At 43.7% G+C, this 22296-nt stretch overlaps 1 protein-coding gene across 2 annotated transcripts in view; it reads left to right on the top strand.

Annotated features, from left to right (window-relative positions):
• The window catches only part of dcc (DCC netrin 1 receptor), a 181730-nt gene extending 163493 nt beyond the window's left edge, over positions 1 to 18237 (top strand). Inside the window, exons 26-32 of one of the 2 annotated variants that reach the window (XM_049001300.1) lie at positions 2410 to 2559; positions 4146 to 4341; positions 10022 to 10033; positions 10398 to 10418; positions 11768 to 11778; positions 12208 to 12350; positions 14190 to 18237. In XM_049001300.1, coding sequence (XP_048857257.1) covers positions 2410 to 2559; positions 4146 to 4341; positions 10022 to 10033; positions 10398 to 10418; positions 11768 to 11778; positions 12208 to 12350; positions 14190 to 14279 — 623 coding nt within the window. In that variant the 3' untranslated portion in view covers positions 14280 to 18237. Of the gene's footprint in view, positions 1 to 2409; positions 2560 to 4145; positions 4342 to 10021; positions 10034 to 10397; positions 10419 to 11767; positions 11779 to 12207; positions 12848 to 14189 lie in introns of those variants that run through there. The other variant, XM_049001299.1, reaches the window with a different exon arrangement.
• Positions 18238 to 22296: the final 4059 nt, after the last annotated feature.

Consider the following 22296-nt stretch of genomic DNA (forward strand, 5'->3'; position numbering starts at 1 on the left):
TGTTTTTATTCAGCAAAATACCAAGCAACATTTGGTACTGGATTCATATTCACTGAAGAGGGAGATTTTTTTGATTGACCCTCGTGTAGCTTCCACTGATTTGGCTGAAGTTCTATTATATCCAATATGGCAGACCTAACATGTTTGCAATATGAAAAGACCACATGGTCACACAGAAACAGTTTTGGAGCTCTACAGACAACCGCATTTTTATTTGAATTTCTGAAAAACAACTAAATTTCTGATTGATTTGATAGTTTGATTGATAGTTCCTCTGTTACCCAAGTCTTCACATGGAAATCGGGACGTATCACCTGAAATCCTTGACATGCAAGGTAAATGTATGAAAAGTTGTCAGTAAAATGTTTTTTTTTTCAATACATTGCAGAAGAATAAAACTAATAAAAACACAAAAACAAGAGGGCTCCAGCAGCTTGCTGTTGCATGTTGTGTAGCACCGTGCCACGTCCTGCCCGCCATATCCATCCGACTCTCGTCTCCTCCCTAACATGGCTCTAACAAGCCACACCTGTTATTCGTCTTACCTCTCTTTCCTAACGCTCGAGTTAATCACTCCCAGTTGCAACTTGTTAGTCCCCTTATTAGTCTCATATATATGTGCTTCCCAGTGCTCTGTTCCCCAGTCTAGTTGTTGATGTTGAACCTTCCTGTTGTCTGTGCCTTTACTAATTTCTGCTCCTCCTGTTTTGATCCCTCGCTGTCCAGTTTGTTTCCATACTGTGTTGCGCCGCCTGCCCTCGAGTCCTTTGTCCCTTAAGTTGTGACACTGAGGGCTTTTTCCTGAATTATTTTACTTCAAAAGTCAGATGGAGGTTGGCTGCTCTTTGTCTATAGTAACCTTGCAGTGTGATTACTTCATTGAGCAGCATCAAAAGCTACAAGCTTTTGAAAACAATACTGTTTTAGATCATTTACAAAATCCCAAGTCAAATGGTTTTTATTTTCATGTTTTCATTTCAGTCTTAAGTGGGATTATTTGTATGTCACTGAAAATAATGCCATAATACTTTTATTTTTCTTATTTAACAATTCTATTTAATTATTTACAATTATTCTATAACAAAGAAATATTAGACCAGCAGTGGCCCAGTGCTAATTAGGGTTATGGGTTTGATTCCTGCCTTGAAGCTGTTTACAGTAAGTGTGTAGGGTTTGCATGCTCTTCCTGTGTTTGCGTGGAGAGCCTGGGGTTAATAGCCTTGCTGACGTGTCCAACTGTGACATGATTAGTCTGCCAGTGACTGGCTTCAAACCCACAACCTTTGAACAGGTACACATATCCCTAACCTTTAAACGCGGCATAAATAATATTTCCACAGTGACCCAGGAAGTAGCAGAGCGAAATGCAAATTTTCGAAAATTCTTGTGTGATTTCTTTAAGATGGTGGGCAGGCTGTAGTCAGGTGGCGAAGCCCCATAATCAAATGAGATTAAAGGCTTTCTGATTTAATCCCTTTGCCCTCAAAGGAAAGCTTTGGGCTGGAGACCACTTCTGGCTGCAGCGAGCTCTAAGACTGGAATTTGTCTGAATTTCTGCAAAAGTATCCCCCCCTTTTTTTCCTGCCCCACCCCAGCCCCCCCCTCTTTATCCAGAGAACATTCTTCCCCTGACCTCTGATATCGCCTGGATCTGTTTGCCCGGCTGTTACAGTAACAGTAAATCCTACAGTGATATTAGAATAATCACGAGGCATCCATTAAGAGAGAAATGTTTATTAATGATTCCGCAATATTAATAAATCTAGTTGATGTACTAGTATTGGCTTGTATGGAGAATATCACATTATATGCTCTAAAAAGCCACGACAAGATTAAATTGACAGTCTCTGCTCATATATTCACCATTACGGACTTAAGCCTCAAATGCTCAAATGAATAGCATTATGTGGCAGGGGGTCATGTTTGATCTGACACCAATTTCCCCTTTAATATGTGTGAATATGTGATTATGTTATGTTTGTTCATGCCTTTTTAAGCCTTTTTTATACATTGGCAAAATTTTACGTTAATACTGTATGGATTGTGTGTGTGTGTGTGTTTGTGTGTGCGAGTGGGTACTGTATACCTATACTTATGGGGACACAATGTCCCCAAAACGTGATAAATATTAGTTTTTTTTTCCCTTATGGGGACCGGTTTTCTATTTTATAAAAATTGGTGACTGCTATGAAAAAAAAACTCTTGTATTTTGCTTGGTTACTTATGGTTATGGTTAGGGCTGGGTGGGGGTTAAGGTTGTCATAGTTAGCGTTAGCATTTTTCCCATAGAAGTGAATGAGCGGGCCCCATAAGGATAGGTATACCTGACATGTGTGTGTGTGTGTGTGTGTGTGTGTGTCTGTTCAGCTGTCTGTGGTTAATCCCATGTCCTTGTTGTCACCCCCGCAGCTGTTGTCAGTGCCATCCCAGTGCCAACTCTGGAGAGTGCCCAGTACCCCGGGGTCTTGCCATCACCTTCCTGTGGCTACCCTCACCCACCGCTGTCCCTGAGACCAATGCCCTTCCCTTCTCTCACCGTGGAGCGAGGCTACACGCCAGGTATCCCCCCCCCCCCCCCCCCCCCCCCGTCAATGGATCAGACACTGAAAAATGCCTGGAACACTGAGTACAGAGGTTTGAGGACTGCAGAAGGAATTCATAAGCTTTATTTCTGTATATAATTTGGCCAAAATTATGGCGTAAATGGAAATAATATTAAGTCACGCTCAGGTTCTTCATAAAATGACCTGGTTGGTTTGAATGAACCGTTTGTTCTTGTAATGCAGTTTCGTCTTCCCTCTGGTGCTGTCCTCCATTGTAGTCAACATAATTCGTCTGAATATTTTACCTGTACAAGACAGAAAGTACCTGTGGAGACCTAAGGAAAGGTCAGTCTCAGAGGGAGCTGTCTAGCAAATAATCGGAAAACACCTATACAGCATTTTAGTGAAGTGGCATTCTTCTTCCTTGAGTAGAACTTTAAATCAAGTATTAGCAGACACTTAAATGCAAATGTCACATTTGTTTATGCATTTATATACAGTACTGTGCAAAAGTCTTAGGCAGCAAGTGTATGTTTGTTCAGAAGAAAAATATATGACTCGACAAGCACTAACATGAACTTCTTCTGTCATCCAAAAGGATAAATCCTGTCAATGCATCCATGTATGCTAATGGTCAAGTAAAAAAGTGCATTGGTGTACTGGATGCTTGGTGCAAATACTGAGGTGATTTTAGGAGAGGTTTTAAAATGGCTAAGCTGACATGCTTTGCCAAATATATAGCAATTTAACACCAACAGCAATATCATTTAAGCATAATTTTGCACAGTAGGTGGGTATATAAAGCTGTTTTGGGTAAGCATGTCGAACAATGGTATAACGGCAGTCCCACTTGGGACGTAACCCTGTGGGCGGCTTTCCAGTCATGGACCCCATTCTTTAACCAGCATACCACCTGCTGGCTCTGCATCACAAGCGCAGCACTTGGTAGCAGAGGAGGAATAGGCAGTTTTGGGTGTGTACACAGGCTCTCTGCGGACCCACACGCCACCGGCCTGTGTCACTGTTAGCATCCCGGTCACGTCAGGCTCCGCATCCTGATGGCCATGCCGTCTCACTCAGCACCTGATTAGCTACGAGTCGAGCACGGCTGCGCGCTCAGCGGAACACCTCCAAGGAGCTCGTCTGCATCGATTCAGTGTCATAAACGGACAAGCTAATTAGGTCTTGTTTATTAAATATAACCCGAATTGCATGTCAGCCATTTTGTCTGTCGTCCTCTGTCTGTAATAATCTCCTTACCTGCTCTGATAAGTGCTCATAAATAGCTATGATCCCCGTCTACAGCTGGCCTCTCATTAAGAGACGCCCTACCCATGGATTCTGGGAGTCAAGCCTTGTTGGATCTTATTTCCCCTGAGGAGGTTTTATATAACAAAAATTTTCCCACATGATTGTCTGTTATTATCTTTTGTGCAAAATACAAATATATTCTTTTTTAATAACTCGTAGAACCAGACTTAGGTGTCTAAGTTGAACGAGTGTGGGACGTCTGAGTCTTGGGTTATAAGCTGAGAGTGTGATGGGAATCCGAGTACGTAAGGAGTCCGTCAGCGCCAGTGTCCGTTTCACTTCCCCTTCCAGCGATGGCAGTCGAGGGCCCTGCCCCCCCCACCCCGCACGTCCAGCTCACCCAGCAGCCGACGGTCATCACCAACTCGCCCCCTGAGCGAGGGGCCGGAGAGGAAAACGCCAGTCGCAGCATTCCCACCGCCTGCGTGCGACCCACCCACCCCCTACGCAGTTTCGCCGGCACGCCCCTCATGCCCCCTACCAGTGAGTACATACCCATATGCATCAATCATTCTGTCAACCAATCAGATGCTGGCAGAAGGTTAAACACTGTTGCCTCTTAGCTGTAGGGTTGGGGGGTTTAAATCCCACCTCTGCTCACTGTATCTTTATGTGGGGTTTGCAGGTTATCACTGTGTTCCATGGATCTCCTCCGCATACTCTGGTGGCTTCCAGCACTTCTAAATTGTCTATGATATGTTGTTTCCTTGCAAAGACCCAGCATCCTGCCCAGGACTTGGAATTGCTAACTGTCAGTAATTATTATTTCAGGTACCAGTTTAAGTACAAGTAACTGCTGCAGAATTAACTCTGCCAACAATGATTACATCCAAATATCTCCAGATAAAAACAGCAGTAGGATGTCTTAGTAGAAGTACATGCACCAGCGCCAGAACGATTTATGAGCTCCAGTGAAATTAAAAGTATCTTAAGTAGACCTCTCCTGGGCGTACCTCAAGCAAAAGCACCAGCTTTTTAAATGAACAATTCTATATAGCTGTAGACGGCTGGAATATTAAGGGCAGTAGACTGTAAACACAAAAGATTTCTCATTTTGAGCTGACAATCCCAGGTTCCACTCAACATGTATCCACCAACCCAAAGAGAGATAAATGATTGGATTTGTGTGTACCTGAGATTATTTCAAATTTTCTATATTTACCCAAAACCTCCACCACCCCCCACCCTCCGATAAAGAAAATGTATGAATGGTTCTCTATAAGTTTCTCTCCGGCTGCATGACAACACCGCTATAAGCAATCATAAAAGGTAGCCTCCGGGCATAGAGCGGGACCAATGGCTTTATGGTTCGTTGTGGCCCAATGCGGCGACAGTGATAAGTGAAAAACACCAAGAACCATTTAGGCACAGCGGTGGAAAACCAGCTTATAATACAGTTTTAAAGGAAGGGTCCCCTGCACTACATGCATATTACAGTCTTAAAGTAACAGCCATGCGCTATACAGTACCTGCCTGCCACTGGTGTCTCTTTAAATCCATGTACAATATGCGTGTGTCACAGGTTTAGGAAACATGTAGAATAGGACGGTCAGAAATGAGATCCCTATACATACACACTCACAGTGCTTGGTCAAAACACATACATCCACGATGCCAGGCACTACTTCCCATTGGACCCTGAGGCCGTCGGACAGCATGCCTCAGGTACCCAATGGGGGCTGCTGACTGGACGGGCAGCTCCAAGATAAGGAATATGAGAAGCAGAATCGGATGTGGAGCACTAGGGAAACCAGGAACAGGACCCAGGACATGGAGACCAGCAATTGTGGCCAAAGTACGAAATAAGACAAAGGCTGGAAACCTAAAAAAGAAGCCGGTCACATGGTACACAAGCGGCGCGATCATGGGTAACCAAGAATGAGAACATGGACACCAAACAGAGTTAAGATGAAAGCAAGATGAGCACTGACTGAAACTGCAAACCCTGGACCAAAGCTGCAGATAGACACAGGGAGCCCCACAAACCTGGTGATTGGACTCCAAACCAAGGTCTGAGCTTAAGGCAGATATACTTCTCTGTAGAATCCATACCATCAGTAGCCACGTATTCCTGTACCCTAAATCATAACCTACAGCGTAGCCTGTCACCTGCGTCGCATTTCTGGGGAAATATGCGTCAGGCTATGGAGTATGGTACACTGCTACCTTTGGAGTAGAGTCCACGTTGAAGTATAAATGAACCTGTACACTCACACAGCGATATGTGCAGTGTCACTGATTACAGAGCCAGTTACATGCGGTTCAGAGCAAGATCACACAGACCTCACACAATATCACAATTAAATCTTCCATCCAACTTCCAACCATTTATTCTGGTCAGGGTCATGGGGGAAGGGAGGTGGTGTCCATTACAGGCTGTAGCTGCCAGATAGGTGAAATGAGATCCCTGTACAATACATGACTATAATAGCTTTACAGTGATATTAGTGTACAATACCTTCTTATCAGAGATTTGAAGAATCATTTCAAATATGTGTATAGCAAGTTAAAGTGGCTTCAGTGTCTAGTTCTTGATTAATTTCATGATTACAGTATGATCCTTGTATTATACATCTGCCATGGATTTCATGTAAAATCCCTGCACAATGTGTGTCGGTGGTGTAAAGTTCGTAATCCTGGTATTAATCTTACATCCTGCCGATGCCGATCACAGGGCCACTGAAAACGAGACAAGGCCCAAGCTCGTCGAGCTGGAAGTGTGTGCTTATCCGGGATGCTCCTCTTTATTGATCTTCTCAGTGAAGCACAGCTGCAGAAATTTATCTGACAGTCCAGTACATCAGAAAGCCGGGCTGGACCGGCTCGAGCAGCCGACTAAAAATAGCACGCACATTAATCATCGCGCTGAATTGTTTGGTGGTCTGACAGAAGGTCTGTACAGTGGCTGTTAAACTGGTTCAACCCCATCGGACATGTTCACGTTTTTGTGTGGAATTAAAGTCAAATTCACTAGGATTGATCAGCACAAAGTGCAGTGCAATATCAAAGTGGGGGAAAAATCTAAAAAAAAAAATATAGAAATGACAAAGCAGAGATGAATTCATTGTTCACTTGTATCACAAGAGACGTAAAGCTTGATCAAAGTACCTTTGGCAGTTGAGCCAGCTTTACATGTAGGGACACTGGGATCTTCACGCATCCTGTGATGCCGATTTGCTTGAGCTCTGTCGCGTTTGATAAAGGGCAGTGACTTTCTTGACTGGCCACAGATTCCGTCGGACTCCAGGCTAATCCAACACACTGGCTTCTCCTCATTTCACCTTTTAATCCATTCCGATGTGACTTTTGCGGTATTCTTTTGGCCAATGGAAGAGGGACCTTCTCCAAAGGCATTCTGCTGCAGACCCGAGGCATTTGTACCTCATACGATTTGTTTTGCTTTCAAACTCGACCAGTTTTCCAGCCCTGGAAGCGCAGAAGCATCCTTTTCACATTGTACTGTTTCCCCTGAGATACAAGGTTGGACCAGTGTTATGAGAATAACGTACAGCATTAGCCTTGCGGTAAACACTTAGCATTGAGGCCAAAAGTTCCATTTTGGTTAAACCATAAAACGTTCTGTTACTCGGCCTCCAAGCCTCCCTCGTACCTCCTGGATTCTGGCCGAAGGCTGATGTAAGTGTATTTCAGTAACCACTTTCTTCTTGCCTTTCCCATCTGTCCCATAAAGCCTGGATTTATGAACTAACCTGGTTATTGTTGCACCATGGACAGTGCCTCATCCACGAGCATCTCGCTAACCTCTCGCCCAAGTGCTGTCCTTGTATTGCTCCTCCTATACAGTTTAAGACGACGACGGTTTCTACGCCGATCCGCGGCTGTGTTATATCCCTTCCCCTGTTATGTTTTTTTTTAAATACACTGTGTGATTTTGGAACTTCCCAGACACTAATCATTCAAACTGAAATCATGTGAGGTGCCTGAAGTGCCCACAGGTGAACTCCATTTAAATAATTATGTGTCTGAAGACGGCCGTATCACATTATTCATGGTGTGTCACAGCTAAGGGGTAAAATAATCAGTACTTGTGGTTAATAATTTCTAGTTTTTATTGGCAATTGGTTTAAGAAAAAGAAACATTTTCAAAATGTTAGATATAAATAAAAGACAATGAACTCCATTTTGATTTCATATCTCTAATAAAATGGCAAGAAATTCAAAGGGTATGAGTGGATTTTCTGGCTGTGAGCCAATTCCTGGGCCAGCCTGGGGGAGGTGCAGTCATGTCCCTCCCATTGTGTCGTGGGGGGGGGGGGGGGGTTCCTGTTCATCACACTCCTGCCACATCCCACCCCCACCCCCACCCCACAGTGGCAGTAGCTTTATTGAACTCACCTCCTTGTGGCCGAGGAACCGTTTTTAATCTCTCCCCAATCAATAAGCCAATGGGATAACAGATCTAAAAACCAGTTTATTGTGTTGAGAAATGGTTTGATGTTTCCCCTCCTAACAACCGCTAAACCCATTTGTCCCGTGGGGGTGCTCACCTTCCCCCCTTTCTTTGGTGGGCAGGACTGGTTTCATTTTTGTACATTGATTTATTTTCAGCCACCCAATTACATGGACTGTTCATAGCCAAAATCGATTATTTTCTGCATATTCGGGCGAGTTATTTGGGATGTTGAGAGGGCTTTCTCTGCGAAGCAAGAGAGGTGAACTCCTGGAGCAGAGTTCTGCAGACACGCCACTGGGCTCTTTCTTCCCCGAGTGTGATGGTGGCACCCTGGCCCATTTTTTGAACAGGTGGGCAGAGTCAGCGTTCATTTTCACCTGTTTATTATACCTCCTGCTGCAGTAAGGATTTCTCGTGGCTCAGGAGTCAGAAGATTTATTAAAAATCAAAAGAAAAAAAAGCTTGGGATCTTGCTCTCTGACAGCAGCGTCCATAAATATACGGCAGTGGTCCATGCTTATGGGACATTAACTGGTTATATGTTCCTAAGAGGTAGACTTCCAGCCCTGTATCAGGTTAATTAAATGGCCTGACACTGCAAGAATGTCAAGTAATATTAAGTAAAGCTTAATTTCAGGAGCATATTCTCTGTTTTTTTTATTTTTAATCCATGTACGGCTCGGCACCGATCCTCTCAGGCAGTCAGAAGGACAGGCTTATCAGCCCAGCCTAGCATGCTGCTTGTTGACTCGCTTGCTCACTCACGCCCGTGCACTCGCTCGCTCCCCTCGCCGTCACCGTGACTCAGTAAATGAACAACACGCCTAGAAGCCCCCACTGCCTGTCCCCGGCCAGGAAACCCCCCCCCCCCCCCAACCTCCCCGGTCGATGATGCCATCATTCGGGCCCGCTTGGCACACCTGCTCCTTCCTGACAGGATCAGCCTCATCCAAACAAAAGGTGTGATCCCTACGGGGGAACTCGGTGCCAAAGTCGGAGATATGGAACAATAAACCGTGCCGATTCATTTGTGAACAGAGGAAGGGAAACCGGCGCGCCGAATGATTAAATTTGGCTCATTTTGAAATAGCAGCAAACAGGAAATAAACATTATCTTGAATGTTGAAACGCACTACAAAAGTGCAACAGGTACATTTTCATAATTTATCCCTTGGCCAAGGCTGGGTGTCTACAGAGCGCCGAAGCAGAAAGTGATAATGCTCAGTGTGTCGCCTCATCACAAAACACTTCATTTTATCTACAACTGATTCATGCTTAGAGCGGATGCTTCTCCCTTTGATAACAGACTTTTCCCCAAGAAGAAACTAAATAGTGAGGTTCGAGGCACAGTGCCGACACTTTCGCCACGTTTATATTTGTATACGTGTGTTTATGACTCACATAATTAGTCTAGAGTGGGAATGAGGAAACAGGAGTTGGTATGGCATTGTTAGTTTAAGTAAACAGATGTTCAGTTTGGCCGACAGTGTTTAAAAAAAGTATGCCATCCATCCAGCTTACCCTCCTGGGTCGCGGGGGGTCCGGAGCCTATCCCAGAAGCTATGGGCACGAAGCAGGGAACAACCCAGGATGGGGGGGCCAGCCCACCACAGGGCACACTCACACAGCAGTCAATCATACATGCATTTTAGTAACTACGATTAGCCTCAGCATGTCATTGGACTGTGGGGGGAAACCCAGAGATGACATGGAGAGAACATGCAAACTCCACACACATCTGACCCAGGCGGAGACTCGAACCCAGGTCCCAGAGATGCGAGGCAACAGTGTTAACCACTGCACCACCATGGCGCCCCAAAAGCATGCCATTTTATTCTTTTTTTAATCTAACCATTAAATTTCCAGTCTTTCATGTGCGATTTGTACCAGTTTTAACCATAAAAACACAGTATTTTCACTACAAAAGAGTGATTAAGGCTTGCATTCATGGGAAGCTTCCGGAAGTCTCACAGTGGCTCCAGTAAGGTCCGGCTTGCCAAATTAAAAAAAAACAAAAAAAAAAAAACATTTATTTTCCTCAACATTTTGCTAAGTTTAACAAAAAATACCGCATTTATAAAATTAAATGCTTGTTGGTTATTGTATTACTCTGGATGATAACTGGCCAGAGTTCATTATTTGCCACTGCTGTTTAATATTGATCAGCTTAGGGGATTTACTCACATAATCTGCTTTGTACAAATTTTGCTAGTTTCAACAGGCATTCAGATTAAGTCGAATTCCATCTACTGCATATTTCATATACTTTCACATGCTGCAGGTTCCAGTCTAGAAGCACATAGTTGTTCAAAATCTTCTCCAAACTGTAGATATTTGATTAAATCATCATTTTAAGTTAAACAGCCTTGAAAATAGTTCACATATCGCATTCTGCCGAAAATTTTAAGTGAGGAAGTTTTTTTTTGAATGCTGTGCAGAAAAAAAATGAAAACAGGTGCGGGCAACACAGGCTATATATGCGTGTGTGTATGTGTATGTGTGTGTGTATGTGTGTGCGTGTGTGTGTGTGTGTGTGTGCGTGTGTGTGTGTGTGTGCGTGTGTGTGTGTGCGCGTGTGTGTGTGTGTGCGTGTGTGTGTGTATGCATGCAAAGAAGATCCGTATTTAAAGACAGAACAGTACTGTTAATCTGAGAGCATTATTATAATCAGCGTACTTTAGTTTTGTTTTGCGGTTTTAAAATCAAAAGAGAAAGAACCTCTGTGTAAAATAATTTATATTAATCCGTAATCATTTAGCAGAATAAAGATGGTAAATTACACTGATTAATCCCAGTTCTGTGACAGAAGAGAGCTCTCTTTTCCCTCTCATAGACAGTGTAAGAATACACCTGACTGGGAGCAAAATAACCAGCCTTTAGTCTACAAAGGGCTTCTACCTGCAACCCGCAGAATCATGATCAGAGGCTTATTTGAAAACTGGAAGACCAATTACTGCCCTTCTGTGAATGGAAAGGCAGCATAGATGCTCTTTACGCTTATTTACGTTATTGCAGACCGCACGCTGCGACTCATTATACACTAAATAGCCTGAGAAACACAGATTGCGATGATTTTTTCCACAGGGGTGAAGCAGAACAGATACGTTTAAATATTTAGTGCTTTTTTTGCTATTTACATCTTATTGTTTTTTTGATGGATTTTAATGGTATGTAAGTGTGCACATGAGAGCCCTGCCATGGATCCACGGTGTACCCCCAGCCTTGTGGTACCCTCTTCCCCCCCCCCCCCATGACTCTCATGTGACCTGGATGAGTCTGCAGGAGGAAACTGGATTATCCAGAATAAAGTGATACAGGGAGAACATGCAAACTCCATGCACAGTGTGGGGGCAACAAGGATAATGAAAATGAATCAGAGATTAACTGGTGTTTAGTTCTGCCTTGCTGTAGGGAAAAGGTACTTTTACACTTAAATGCTGGATTGTGTATCTTGGAATTAAGGAGAAAATTTAAATGTTAACAAGGAATGGTAGTTAAGGAGCTATCCCTGTTCCACTGTAAGGTTAATTGATGCATGCAGTAATGCTTGCAGTTGCCAGTCTATGTACTATATCATGACTGCATTTACATGGGCTTGCAGTTGCCAGTCTATGTACTATATCATAACTGCAATCAGATGGGATTGCAGGTGCCAATCTGTGTACTACATCATGACTGTGTTTGCATGTCCTTTCAGTTCCCAGTCTGTGTACTACATCATGACTGTGTTTGCATGTGCTTTCAGTTCCCAGTCTGTGTACTACATCATGACTGTGTTTGCATGTGCTTTCAGTTCCCAGTCTGTGTACTACATCATGACTGTGTTTGCATGTGCTTTCAGTTCCCAGTCTGTGTACTACATCATGACTGTGTTTGCATGTGCTTTCAGTTCCCAGTCTGTGTACTACGTCATGACTGTGTTTCTGCATATGTTTGCAGCTGCCAGTCTGCCCAAAGCACAGGTGAAGACAGCGTCTCTGGGGCAAGCTGGAAAAGCAAGGTCCCCCCTTCTGCCTGTGTCTGTGCCCACCGCTCCGGAGGTGGTTGAGGAGGGGCAAAAACCACCAGAGGACCCGGCCAGTGTAAGTGGACCTAGTCTCCATGGCAACCACCCAGGCCACATACCAGAGCAAGACCCGGCAGCAGGGGGTGCTGGTTTAGCCTGTGTACCGTGGAAGAGCAAATGTTAGTATTAAGCAGGGTAATGAAGCACAATGGGAGCCCTGGTTGTCTTCTGGGATACCTAATTAATCTTCTGAATCAGAGCAGAGTGTGCTTGGTGCGAGGGTGCAGTCCAGTGGATCTCCCGATGCTGTCGTCACTGCCTACTCCCTCTGAGATACACACTGAGCATGAGGAGGGCCGGTGGTTCACTTTAAACTTACGTCTGACGTTCATATGCAGGATGTGTGTCTCAGAGGAGCAGGAAGATGGGTTTTTTTTCATGGAACTTTCTGATACTGAGTCTGCTTCGTATGATAAGCACTTGGGTTTAATTACAGCAGGTCCGGAGGATTTAATACTGAGAAATGCAGTCCAAAACTGTGACTTCAAAGCATCGCATCTCATCGAGATTTTAAATGAGACAAAATACAATTCATAAGCATTTAATATCCAAAGGGGGACCTCCCTTGATAGCCTCCTAATTATAGCGCTTGCTGGGGTGTGATGAGTCGCTGTGGCGGGTTATAAAGCCGGAGCTGCGAAACGTATGACATTGATGAAGTCCGCCGCACATTAGCGCATCAATACCGGTGATGTGTGGCACAGCGCGCCGCGAGTGTTTGGAGAGATGCATCAGGCAGCGCTCAGGCACCGAGATAATGGGAAAAACTGGGAGGCAGCGTGGAGATGCAAAGGTCAGGTTGCTCCTATCCATCTCTCATATCTCTATAATTGATCTGGCCTTTTCCCATCAGGCAGGAACTCAGGGAGTCTTCCTGAGTAAATAAGCTACCTCCATCAACGGGCTCAGAGTCATCTTTATGTCAGGTGTGCCCCCAGCCCCCCCCCCCCCCCCCCATGCGTGTGCAGCTGACCCTCTCTCTGCACCTGTGTCCTTTTGGATGCTGGTGTGCCCTTTTGCATGTGCTTTTGATGGCGGGTGTGTCTCTAGGTCATCTTCCTTTCTGTTCCTGTTTTGAGTACTCCAAGCCCTGTGCCTGCCATCTGTCTGATCGTGCCCCCCTCCCCACCCTCTGATTAGCAGAACCTTATTTCCATGCAGTAATATCGTGGGACTGTTTATCTGTATACTGTAGTGTGTCTGACAGAAATTTTTCCTAACTGTGAGAAATATTTATATTTGTCAGGCGTCAGATAAGGGTAAGTCAAACAATGAACGATTGCTGAATATTAGCTGTCCATATGACCATTATGTGTGACGTGCTGTAATGGGATTAAGTGCCGATTTTAACCCTGGAAAGGTCACCCAACTGACTGAGTGCAGTGGGTAAGTCATGTGGTCAGTCCGTCATCTGGTCAAGTGGTCACCCGCTCAGTTAATCACTCTGTCAGTTAGTCATGGTCCATTTGATCATCGATCGCCGCTGCTGTAGGCAGTTGGGATGCTGGTAGCTGTGGCGGAAAACCGACAAATAAAGTGGGTTTGCCCTTTCCCTCCCAAAACAACTGATTGGTGACTACTGATGCAGATCGCTGGGAAGAGAAATCCAGGATTGATTTTTTTTTTTAGAAGAATGTGGATGTAAATTTCAGCTGATCTCCGTGTGTGGATTCGAGTACCTTTTTAAATTCACATTTCTACTATGTTTAATTTTTTTTTCCTGTTTTGTTTTTACTAAAATTCTAGTTTTTCTGTTAGTCTGTGTGCTGGGTTGTGTAACTGCTCACGTTGTCGCGTGCGAAACTGAGATGAGCCCCAGACTTTGATGTTTATCACTGTGCGTTGCTTTCTCCAGGTGTACGAGCAAGACGACTTGAGCGAGCAAATGGCAAGTCTGGAAGGACTGATGAAGCAGCTGAATGCCATCACCGGCTCTGCTTTCTAACCTGGGCTGGCCGGGCAGGCCTCTGGGTCAGGGCCACCCATGACCCTCGTAACCCCTGTGACTCTGTGACCCTTGAGTATATAGGGGACATTGGCCCAGTGTCACTATCCCAGGAACAGTTCTGAAGGTGCCTGGACCCAACCCAAGCAACCGTGTCAACTGGACTTACTTCCACCTCAACACTATTTATTTGTGTCACCCCAGGGCGCACAGGGGTGTCGGGCACCTCCGGCTCCTGTCCACACTGCTGCTCTGAATGCTACTTGGAGCCCCATGATTGGAGTGCTGACTGATCACCTCTCACAGAAGCTCAACCCATCATTTCTGACCACATCTGCTAAACCGTTCTGAAACAAGCCCACTGCTCCCCCAGCTTAAAACAAACATGGCCGTAACCGCCGAGGGGCCAAGGGCTGGTTCTGTCTGTATGGGTCTGATCCGGCTTTCATTCACCTCAAGCAGCAGCATCGTCTCGGCCCGAATGGGCCTCATCCAGCAGGGCCCGAGGGAAGGACCTGATGTAAGACAAGCATCACCCTCGCTGGATTTTGAGTGGAGAAAAAAAGGCGTTTTGATTTGCAGTGTCCAGGCAGTAAAGGAGATGTTTGCAGACCTTGTCAGGGGGACAGGCTGAGGCATAGCTCAGTGTGGGCCTTTGGTCTGACGCGTGTCATTCTCCGTGAGGATCACTCATGTGCGGTGACATGGGGCTGCCTGTCTGCCGTGTCTGGCCGATGGTGAACCTACAGCAGTACAGCTGAAATGAACAGTGGCCAAAATAGACCATTATTTTCTTTTATTGTTATGTGACATACATGATGACCTCCTCGCATTAAAGTAACAGTAATTCCAATAGGTTCTCGCTGCAGGTGCACAAGATATATATATATATATAAGCAATTATTTTGTTTTCTTGTGGGAAAAAAACGTGAAATAACGGTGACCCTCAACCTTTACATTCAAGCAACATTACAGTATTGTCTCCTGTACTGCATGGAGATCCCCGAAGGTTCTCTGTCAGATCTATCCCTGTCCACTGGGCTTAAATCCATGTAGGAAGACACATCCAATCTTTGTAGATGACTTGTTCCCTCATTGGCATTTCATCACCATTATTGTGTGAAACAATTACAGGAAAATGACATGGGGGACTTTTTCGGCGTATTACCCTACACTGTTAAAGGTTATCTGGTTCTCTGGTACTCTGACGTGTGCCCTGTTCGGTAGAGGTTCATTTTTGCGGTGGCATGGAGATGATAAATGTTTACGCCAAAGTTGTGCCATAACAATTGCTTCTGATATCATGGACCCTGCCTTTTGTACAGAGCTGAATAGTGCCTGGATGTATGAAGGACAGGTACAGTACTGGGCCTTTTAATAATTTAACTGATAAGTGTGTTGCATTTTAATACATAAATTCTTCCCTTGGAGTGGCAATACAGTGTTAGCAGCTGTCCCCCCTCCCCCCCCCCATGTACATTTTAATTAAAACGTACTGTACATTTTTTTCCACATTTCATAAATTCATTATTCAATGCCCTTATTTTAAGATCGGCTTTTGTTTGCTAATCAGATCAAAGCTGCTAATCAAATAATCCAATTTGACTTCTGCCCTTTTACTAGAATTCGATGTTTACAGAAGGCGTTTCATCTTACGTGTCTTTCTGCGAGGGTCTAACAGCTTAATCCTTCATGGAATCGGCACCTTCCAGGAACTCACAGGTTTCCTTAAACACTGTGTCATGTGTCTTTGTGGTTCCACTGAGGCCCGAGTCCACTGAAAGGGCCGAGCAGTGAGGAGAAAACTTACAATACAATAACGTTCAGTTATGCTTTACATTAACTACACCTTCATAATGCCTTTATAATGCATTTCTATAACATTCATAAGTAGCATGTACATATACCTTAACTTTAACAGCTTTAATATGCATTAATAACAAATATTATATATGATTATAATGTTTGTTATTAATGTATATCACAGCTGGAACATCTTGTTCATTAGAAGTATTATGAATGGAGACCATGAGAACTTAAGGTATCCCTGCTTGCTGCTTTTGAATGCTATGCAAATGCATTTTGATGTCCAATGGCTATTCTATGAATGCATAGTAAATGCATTCTGAAGGTGCAACTAATATAAAACATTACCTAATGTCCTGTATCCATTTGGGCTTCACACCTGTGTAGAGTTGATACTCATGTCTCTGCTATATCTCTACTTGTTATGACTGTCCATCACTGTTGGACACTGCCAAATATAGATCAGATTACTCTCAGGCTCTGTCCCCTTTCTGTTGTACTGTCACGTTACTAAGACCCACATCAACATTAGCGCAACTTTGGTTCTAGAAACGATCAGATTAACGATCAGCTGGGAAGCAAGAGAAATCAACTTAGAGAAAAATAGAGGTTGTTCAGAATTATTTTAGAACGATTTTCAAATATGGGATTTTAGGATTGTGGTGCAATTAAGGTAGTAGTATTCCGCACATAATTGCTCACTATTTTGTTATATATACTTGGCTAGCTAGCCATCATGTTAGGCTATGGAGTACCATCTAAACGGTGATGCCATCACCCAAAATGATGGGCATTCATAAACATAGCCCTTGATGGGAGGTAGGAATTGCAATGCCCAGGCAGAAGTAGTGTTTTCTGAAATCTAAACTACACCCAAGGCCCTTCATGACTGCTGAAATGCTAACAACGATGTCTGTCCTGTGTGCCCATAACAACGTGTGCCAAAAGTATGCAGATGATTGATTAAGTAAACAGGAGATACGCATTTGCCTTGCCGTCACTGTTACGGGAAGAAACACAGAGTAGCAAACACTGCCTTTTTCTTTTGAGGTTGTAGTCCTGGAAACGATGCTTCAAGTTGGAAGCACACAGCCCCACTTAAGTCATTCATGTTGCTTTCACGCTTTTAGTCTTGCAGAATATTCTTGCTGTATATTTCATTTCAGCTCAGGAAAGGTGAGCTTCCCCCATTTCGTAATATCCACCAGACCTAAGTGAGTGGCTTGTATGCCTTCTACAAAGTAGTGTTTTCCTGTCTATACCAACACTGCATACAAATGCACTTCGCATTAATGTGACAGATTGCTGGTGTGCACGAGACAGCGCATCTCACTGCCAGCAGGGGGAGTCAGACAAGAAGATCAGCTTCTTAAGGGATGCTGATCATCAATGGAGCATCACCACTAGTGCTTATTATTAACTTATAAGTGCAATGCTGTATCCCTGTGCTTATTGTATACTGTATTTTGCATACTGTATCAAAAGGAAAACAACCTCAAAACTATATATTTCAAACAAACGTACACAACAAACGCGCAGCCATTTATCAAAGAACATTCAAATGAAGATAAAACTGTGGACAAAGTCAGTCTGAGCCCATATTCCAGCTCTCGCTGTTGAGCATGTGCACATGGTGAGAGCCAACCAGAGCCCAGCAGAGGAGTAACTAGTGACATCACAGAGCATCGCTCCGATTGGTGGGCAGGACTCACCAGCAGCCAATAAGATCAGATTATTGACAAAACCTCTGGATACCCTCTTCAGAATTCCCAACAAAAGCTTGTCTGGGCTTTGATGCGACAGAACGACATTTCAGAAACCAGCAGTGTGGGGAAAGACCTAAGGAAACATTTTGAACATATGAAATTATTCTTAAATTGTCAAGTTCTAGCATTGTTGAGAAAATTAGATTAGTCCTTACAATATTTAAGTGTACATTTTGTGTTCTTCTGAGGAGTGAAAAAGAGAAATACTGTAAAAAGGTAAAAAAAAAAAAAAAAAAAAGGAAAAAAAGCACTGGCTGTTTCTACACAATCTTGTATACAACTGCTGGTTTTGTAATGCCCTGTAGAACAGCCCAGCCCTGTTCCTTTTTATGTGAGTTTGATTTCCATGGTGCATCTTTTTGATAAATAAAGTTTTTGATACAAAATGTTGCTGTGTGGTAATATAGATGCTGCTTGTGGTTCTTCACGGGGAATCTCAGTCATCTCTCAAGGGTATAGCATCCTGTTGGCTGGGTGATTGCCACTGATGAATGCAGATTGAATCAGACATTTCCATATCAACCTCGCTCCTGTGAGAGGAGTAATTTAAATTTAAGTTAAATGTCATCAACAGGCCACTGTATGCTGGACCACAAAAATAACAGTTAAATATTTGTTTACTAGTTAATGTCTGATTTAATTAATGGTACTTCTTCTGAATTAGGTCTCGTTTTGAGGTGGAGTAAGTGAAGATTGTTAAAAAGAATTACTTTGGAGCTTATGTCCTGGGACCATGGTAAAATGCAGAAGAACTGATTTTGATGGGGGAAAAAAATCCAGTAATAAATTGGTTCTATTAATGCCAAGTTGGGTAATCGTGCAGGGATATAAGGAATAAATGCGTCCTTTTGAGAACAACAGCTGCCCTGTGCTTTGCATCAACCACTAATAAGAGTTCAGATAATCTGATCTTCAACACACAGGAATGGCCAACTGGCAATCGAAATCCACTAATGTAAGTGCTAGGATCACAGCTAATAATGTCATGTGTTTTGCTACGACATTAGTGACCAACTAATGGACTGGGCAATAGTACTGTACCAAATACGAACCTGGTTCTATGGAGATAAAAATTTTAGTTCTATTCTATTCTATTCTATAGTTTCAGCATGCATTTTTAGTTATTGATGATTAGAGATTATTGCCTTATTATTACTCCTGTAATCTTAATACTATGGGACTTTTTATGCACAATCAGTACAGGCCAACCAATGATGTCATACTGTCTTTGGACCTACAGCCTTCTGCGATTTTCTTAACCAAAGTCAATAAAATCATACTGTATCTAGTTGTTTGATTTGGTTTGAAGCATTAAATTAAGGGTCGTGCTCTTTGCTGTATTCTTAACTATACCTTTCAGCATCTAATGCGTTTCCAAGGCATTTTTCTCAACCAGCTTGAGAGTTTTAACTAATGATTGAAGAGCAGCCAATTCGTAAAGCTGGGGTTGGCAGTTTTATTGACTGGAGGCTTTCGCTGTAATAGCCTTCACAGTTTCCTGTCTTCTCGTCTCCATTACAGTCACCCTCAATATTACGCAGTGGTCTGCCTTCCTCGTTCTTGCTGAGCGCCGTCTAACGGACAGCCCTGGAAATGGTGGCAATGGAGGGCTTCATGCACACCACTCTGCCCGAGATGCGCAATTATTTCGAACGGAGTCGACACAGCAGCTGATGACTTGGGTAAGATGAGCTCTGGCATACGAAGGGCTGACAGACCTTAACCTTAACTCTTCGCCTGCACTGGGAGTGAGATATTCGACTCGACTCGGAAGGCTTTCCGTCTGCAGTGATAACTAACCACCCTTTCACTGCAGCTTGACATTTGTGACATATGAGCAGCTGGAAGGCTTTTATCTATAAAGACTAAAGAAATATTAGCTGGCTTGTGCACCTTCGAAACCACCGAATCACAAGGAAAATGCATTTCAGTGGCCAGATAACATTAGTTCAGAAACCAGTATGGAACTCCCAGCACCAGTGTCCTCATTAATTGCGAAATGCATTAGTGCATGCAGCACTGACAGGTTCCCTGCCTGAATGTAATGTATCGACGTTTTACCGTACAAGGTACAAAGCCGATAGTTCTCTGGTCAAAAACAGGGGTCTTATTGGATATTAGGTGACAGGTTGTAACATGCATGCAAAGCACGTTTGACTGTCATAATCATCATATGAGCTCGAAACGCAAGGGGCCTAAACCCGAAAAGGCGGAACTCAAAATCTCCTTCCACATGTATATTTGCATATTTTTTGTGGGATTTCCATTTCTCATACCTATCATAGGAAACACAGGACCGGAGGCATGCGGAAGGCACAGGGTGTCAATCCAACACAGAACACAAACTACCCCACACTTACGCACCTATAACTCATTTTTTAAAATAATTCAAAATAGTTATATTGCAATGATTCATGCTCTATGCAAATACCCCACCACCATGAATGAACATACATGTGTACAGAGGATTTAAACATTTATACTTTGCGTCGCCGCCTATATGAATGCAAACTTCATTCAGCACACGGTGGATTTTGAGTCATTTCTAAAAACCTAATCTGGCCTCTTTTTCTAATTATGTTTATTGTGATTAAATAATGACTGAACCTATTTATCCTGATTTTAATTCCTCTAAATGTGCAATGCTCAGATTGCATACCATTAGATTTAATATCACTCACATTATTAGCATTAGGAATTTACATCCCAGTGAATACTAAAGGAAAGAAGCGTATCTGTTTTCCCACTGCTGAGCCTTATCCAGTCAAAGGCACCAGTGTGATTAATCAGATTTGGCGTGATTCCCAGAATGACGGTTTACAGCCTACAGAAGCTATAAGGCAATTTCATCCGATTTGTTACAGCGGTGAGTGTCTGACTACTCCACCCAAGTGTGAAGAATTAAAGATACATTTTCAAATAGAAATGAGATACGCCTTTCGCTAATTAAAGCGACGGTTTTAATTCACAATGGCAAATCTAATTTCCGACCACCCACAATCCCTCTTATGAATGCAGAAGGCCATCACCGGATGTCAGCAGACTGTGGAAGTGTGCCTCCAAGCTGAATTTGTTATGACTATCGCATACTGCAACCCACGAGGTCACATGTGAGAAAGTATTAACCATGGTTACACTGTAATCAGTATTATGCTTAATTACTATTATTATTCTACTATTGAGCATCATAGTACACGGCGGGCTGAATTGTCTGAGGTTACCATCTGGCCTCATTCGAGGTTGTTTGTTCTTTGGTTCATATTGATTTAATCTGGCTTTACTAGTTTCCTCCCACAATCCAACAACCTGCATTTTCAACTGAATTGTTGCTTTCAGCTGCTCCTAGTGAAAGCATGTGCGCCGTGACCTGTGATGCATCAACAAGTTCTTCCCAGCTATTCATCCCCTGTTTGTATATCATGACCCTAACTGGAGATGTAATTAACAATAAAAAAAATCAGGTGATTTTCTGGTGACACGGTAGTTAGCACTATTGCCTCCCACTTCTGGGACTGGAGTTTGAGTCTCTGCCACAGCTCCATGTGTGTGGAGTTTGCATGTTATCTCTGGGTTGTCATGTGCTTTCCTTCAGGTTCTCTGGTTTCCTCCAGGTTCTCTGGTTTCCTCCCCACAGTCCAAAAACATGCTGAGGTGAGCCGGAGCTGCCAAATTGTCTGTGTGTAATGGGTTTGTGCCCCATCCTGGGTTGTGTCTATAGGCTCTAATCCCCCATGGCCCTGCCTGGTGCAGAGGATGGATCCTGATTATTTGTATTATCTAATGCAGTGTTTCCCAACCCAGTCCTCGAGGGAACCCTGGACAGTCCACGTTTTTGCTCCCTCCCAGCTCCCAGTCAATCAGGAACACCGAATACCTGGTACAGGTGTGCTGGGAGCTGAGAAAAGCTGGGAAACACTGATCTAATGGACTTACAGTTAACAACAGGTTTTATGGCAGGTGGTTCTGCAGACAGGAACAAACCGAAGAACTATACTCCAGAGTCAAAAGAACTTTTCAACACAAAGAACAGAATAAATACATAAATTTAAAGAAACCTTAAAACATAGCAAGCAAAACAGAGGCTGCTCAATCTCCATGGTAACACAGGCGATGACCCCTCCCCCCCCCCACCCCCCCAAATGTAGGCCTGTGCTGTTGCTCTACCTCCCGTTAGCTGAAGCAATTAAGCCAAACCTGCAAAGCAAGCCGCCTTCGGCTGACCAGGGCTCCCCTCTGCACAGGAGCAATTCATGTTAAGTACCTTGCTCAAGGGTAGTATAAATGCCCCCCTTCAGTGATTTAATGCAGCAGCCTCTGGCTTCATGTATAACCACCTCACAGCCCCCTGCTCAGCTCTGAATCACCAGCTTCATTGTGTGCGAACCCCACGCAAAAGGAATCTCCCACGTCTTTGTTGCTTTTCTCACAGAAAAGTAGGCATGAGC

The sequence above is a fragment of the Brienomyrus brachyistius genome, chromosome 2, assembly GCF_023856365.1.
Source record: "Brienomyrus brachyistius isolate T26 chromosome 2, BBRACH_0.4, whole genome shotgun sequence".
Lineage (NCBI taxonomy): Eukaryota > Metazoa > Chordata > Actinopteri > Osteoglossiformes > Mormyridae > Brienomyrus > Brienomyrus brachyistius.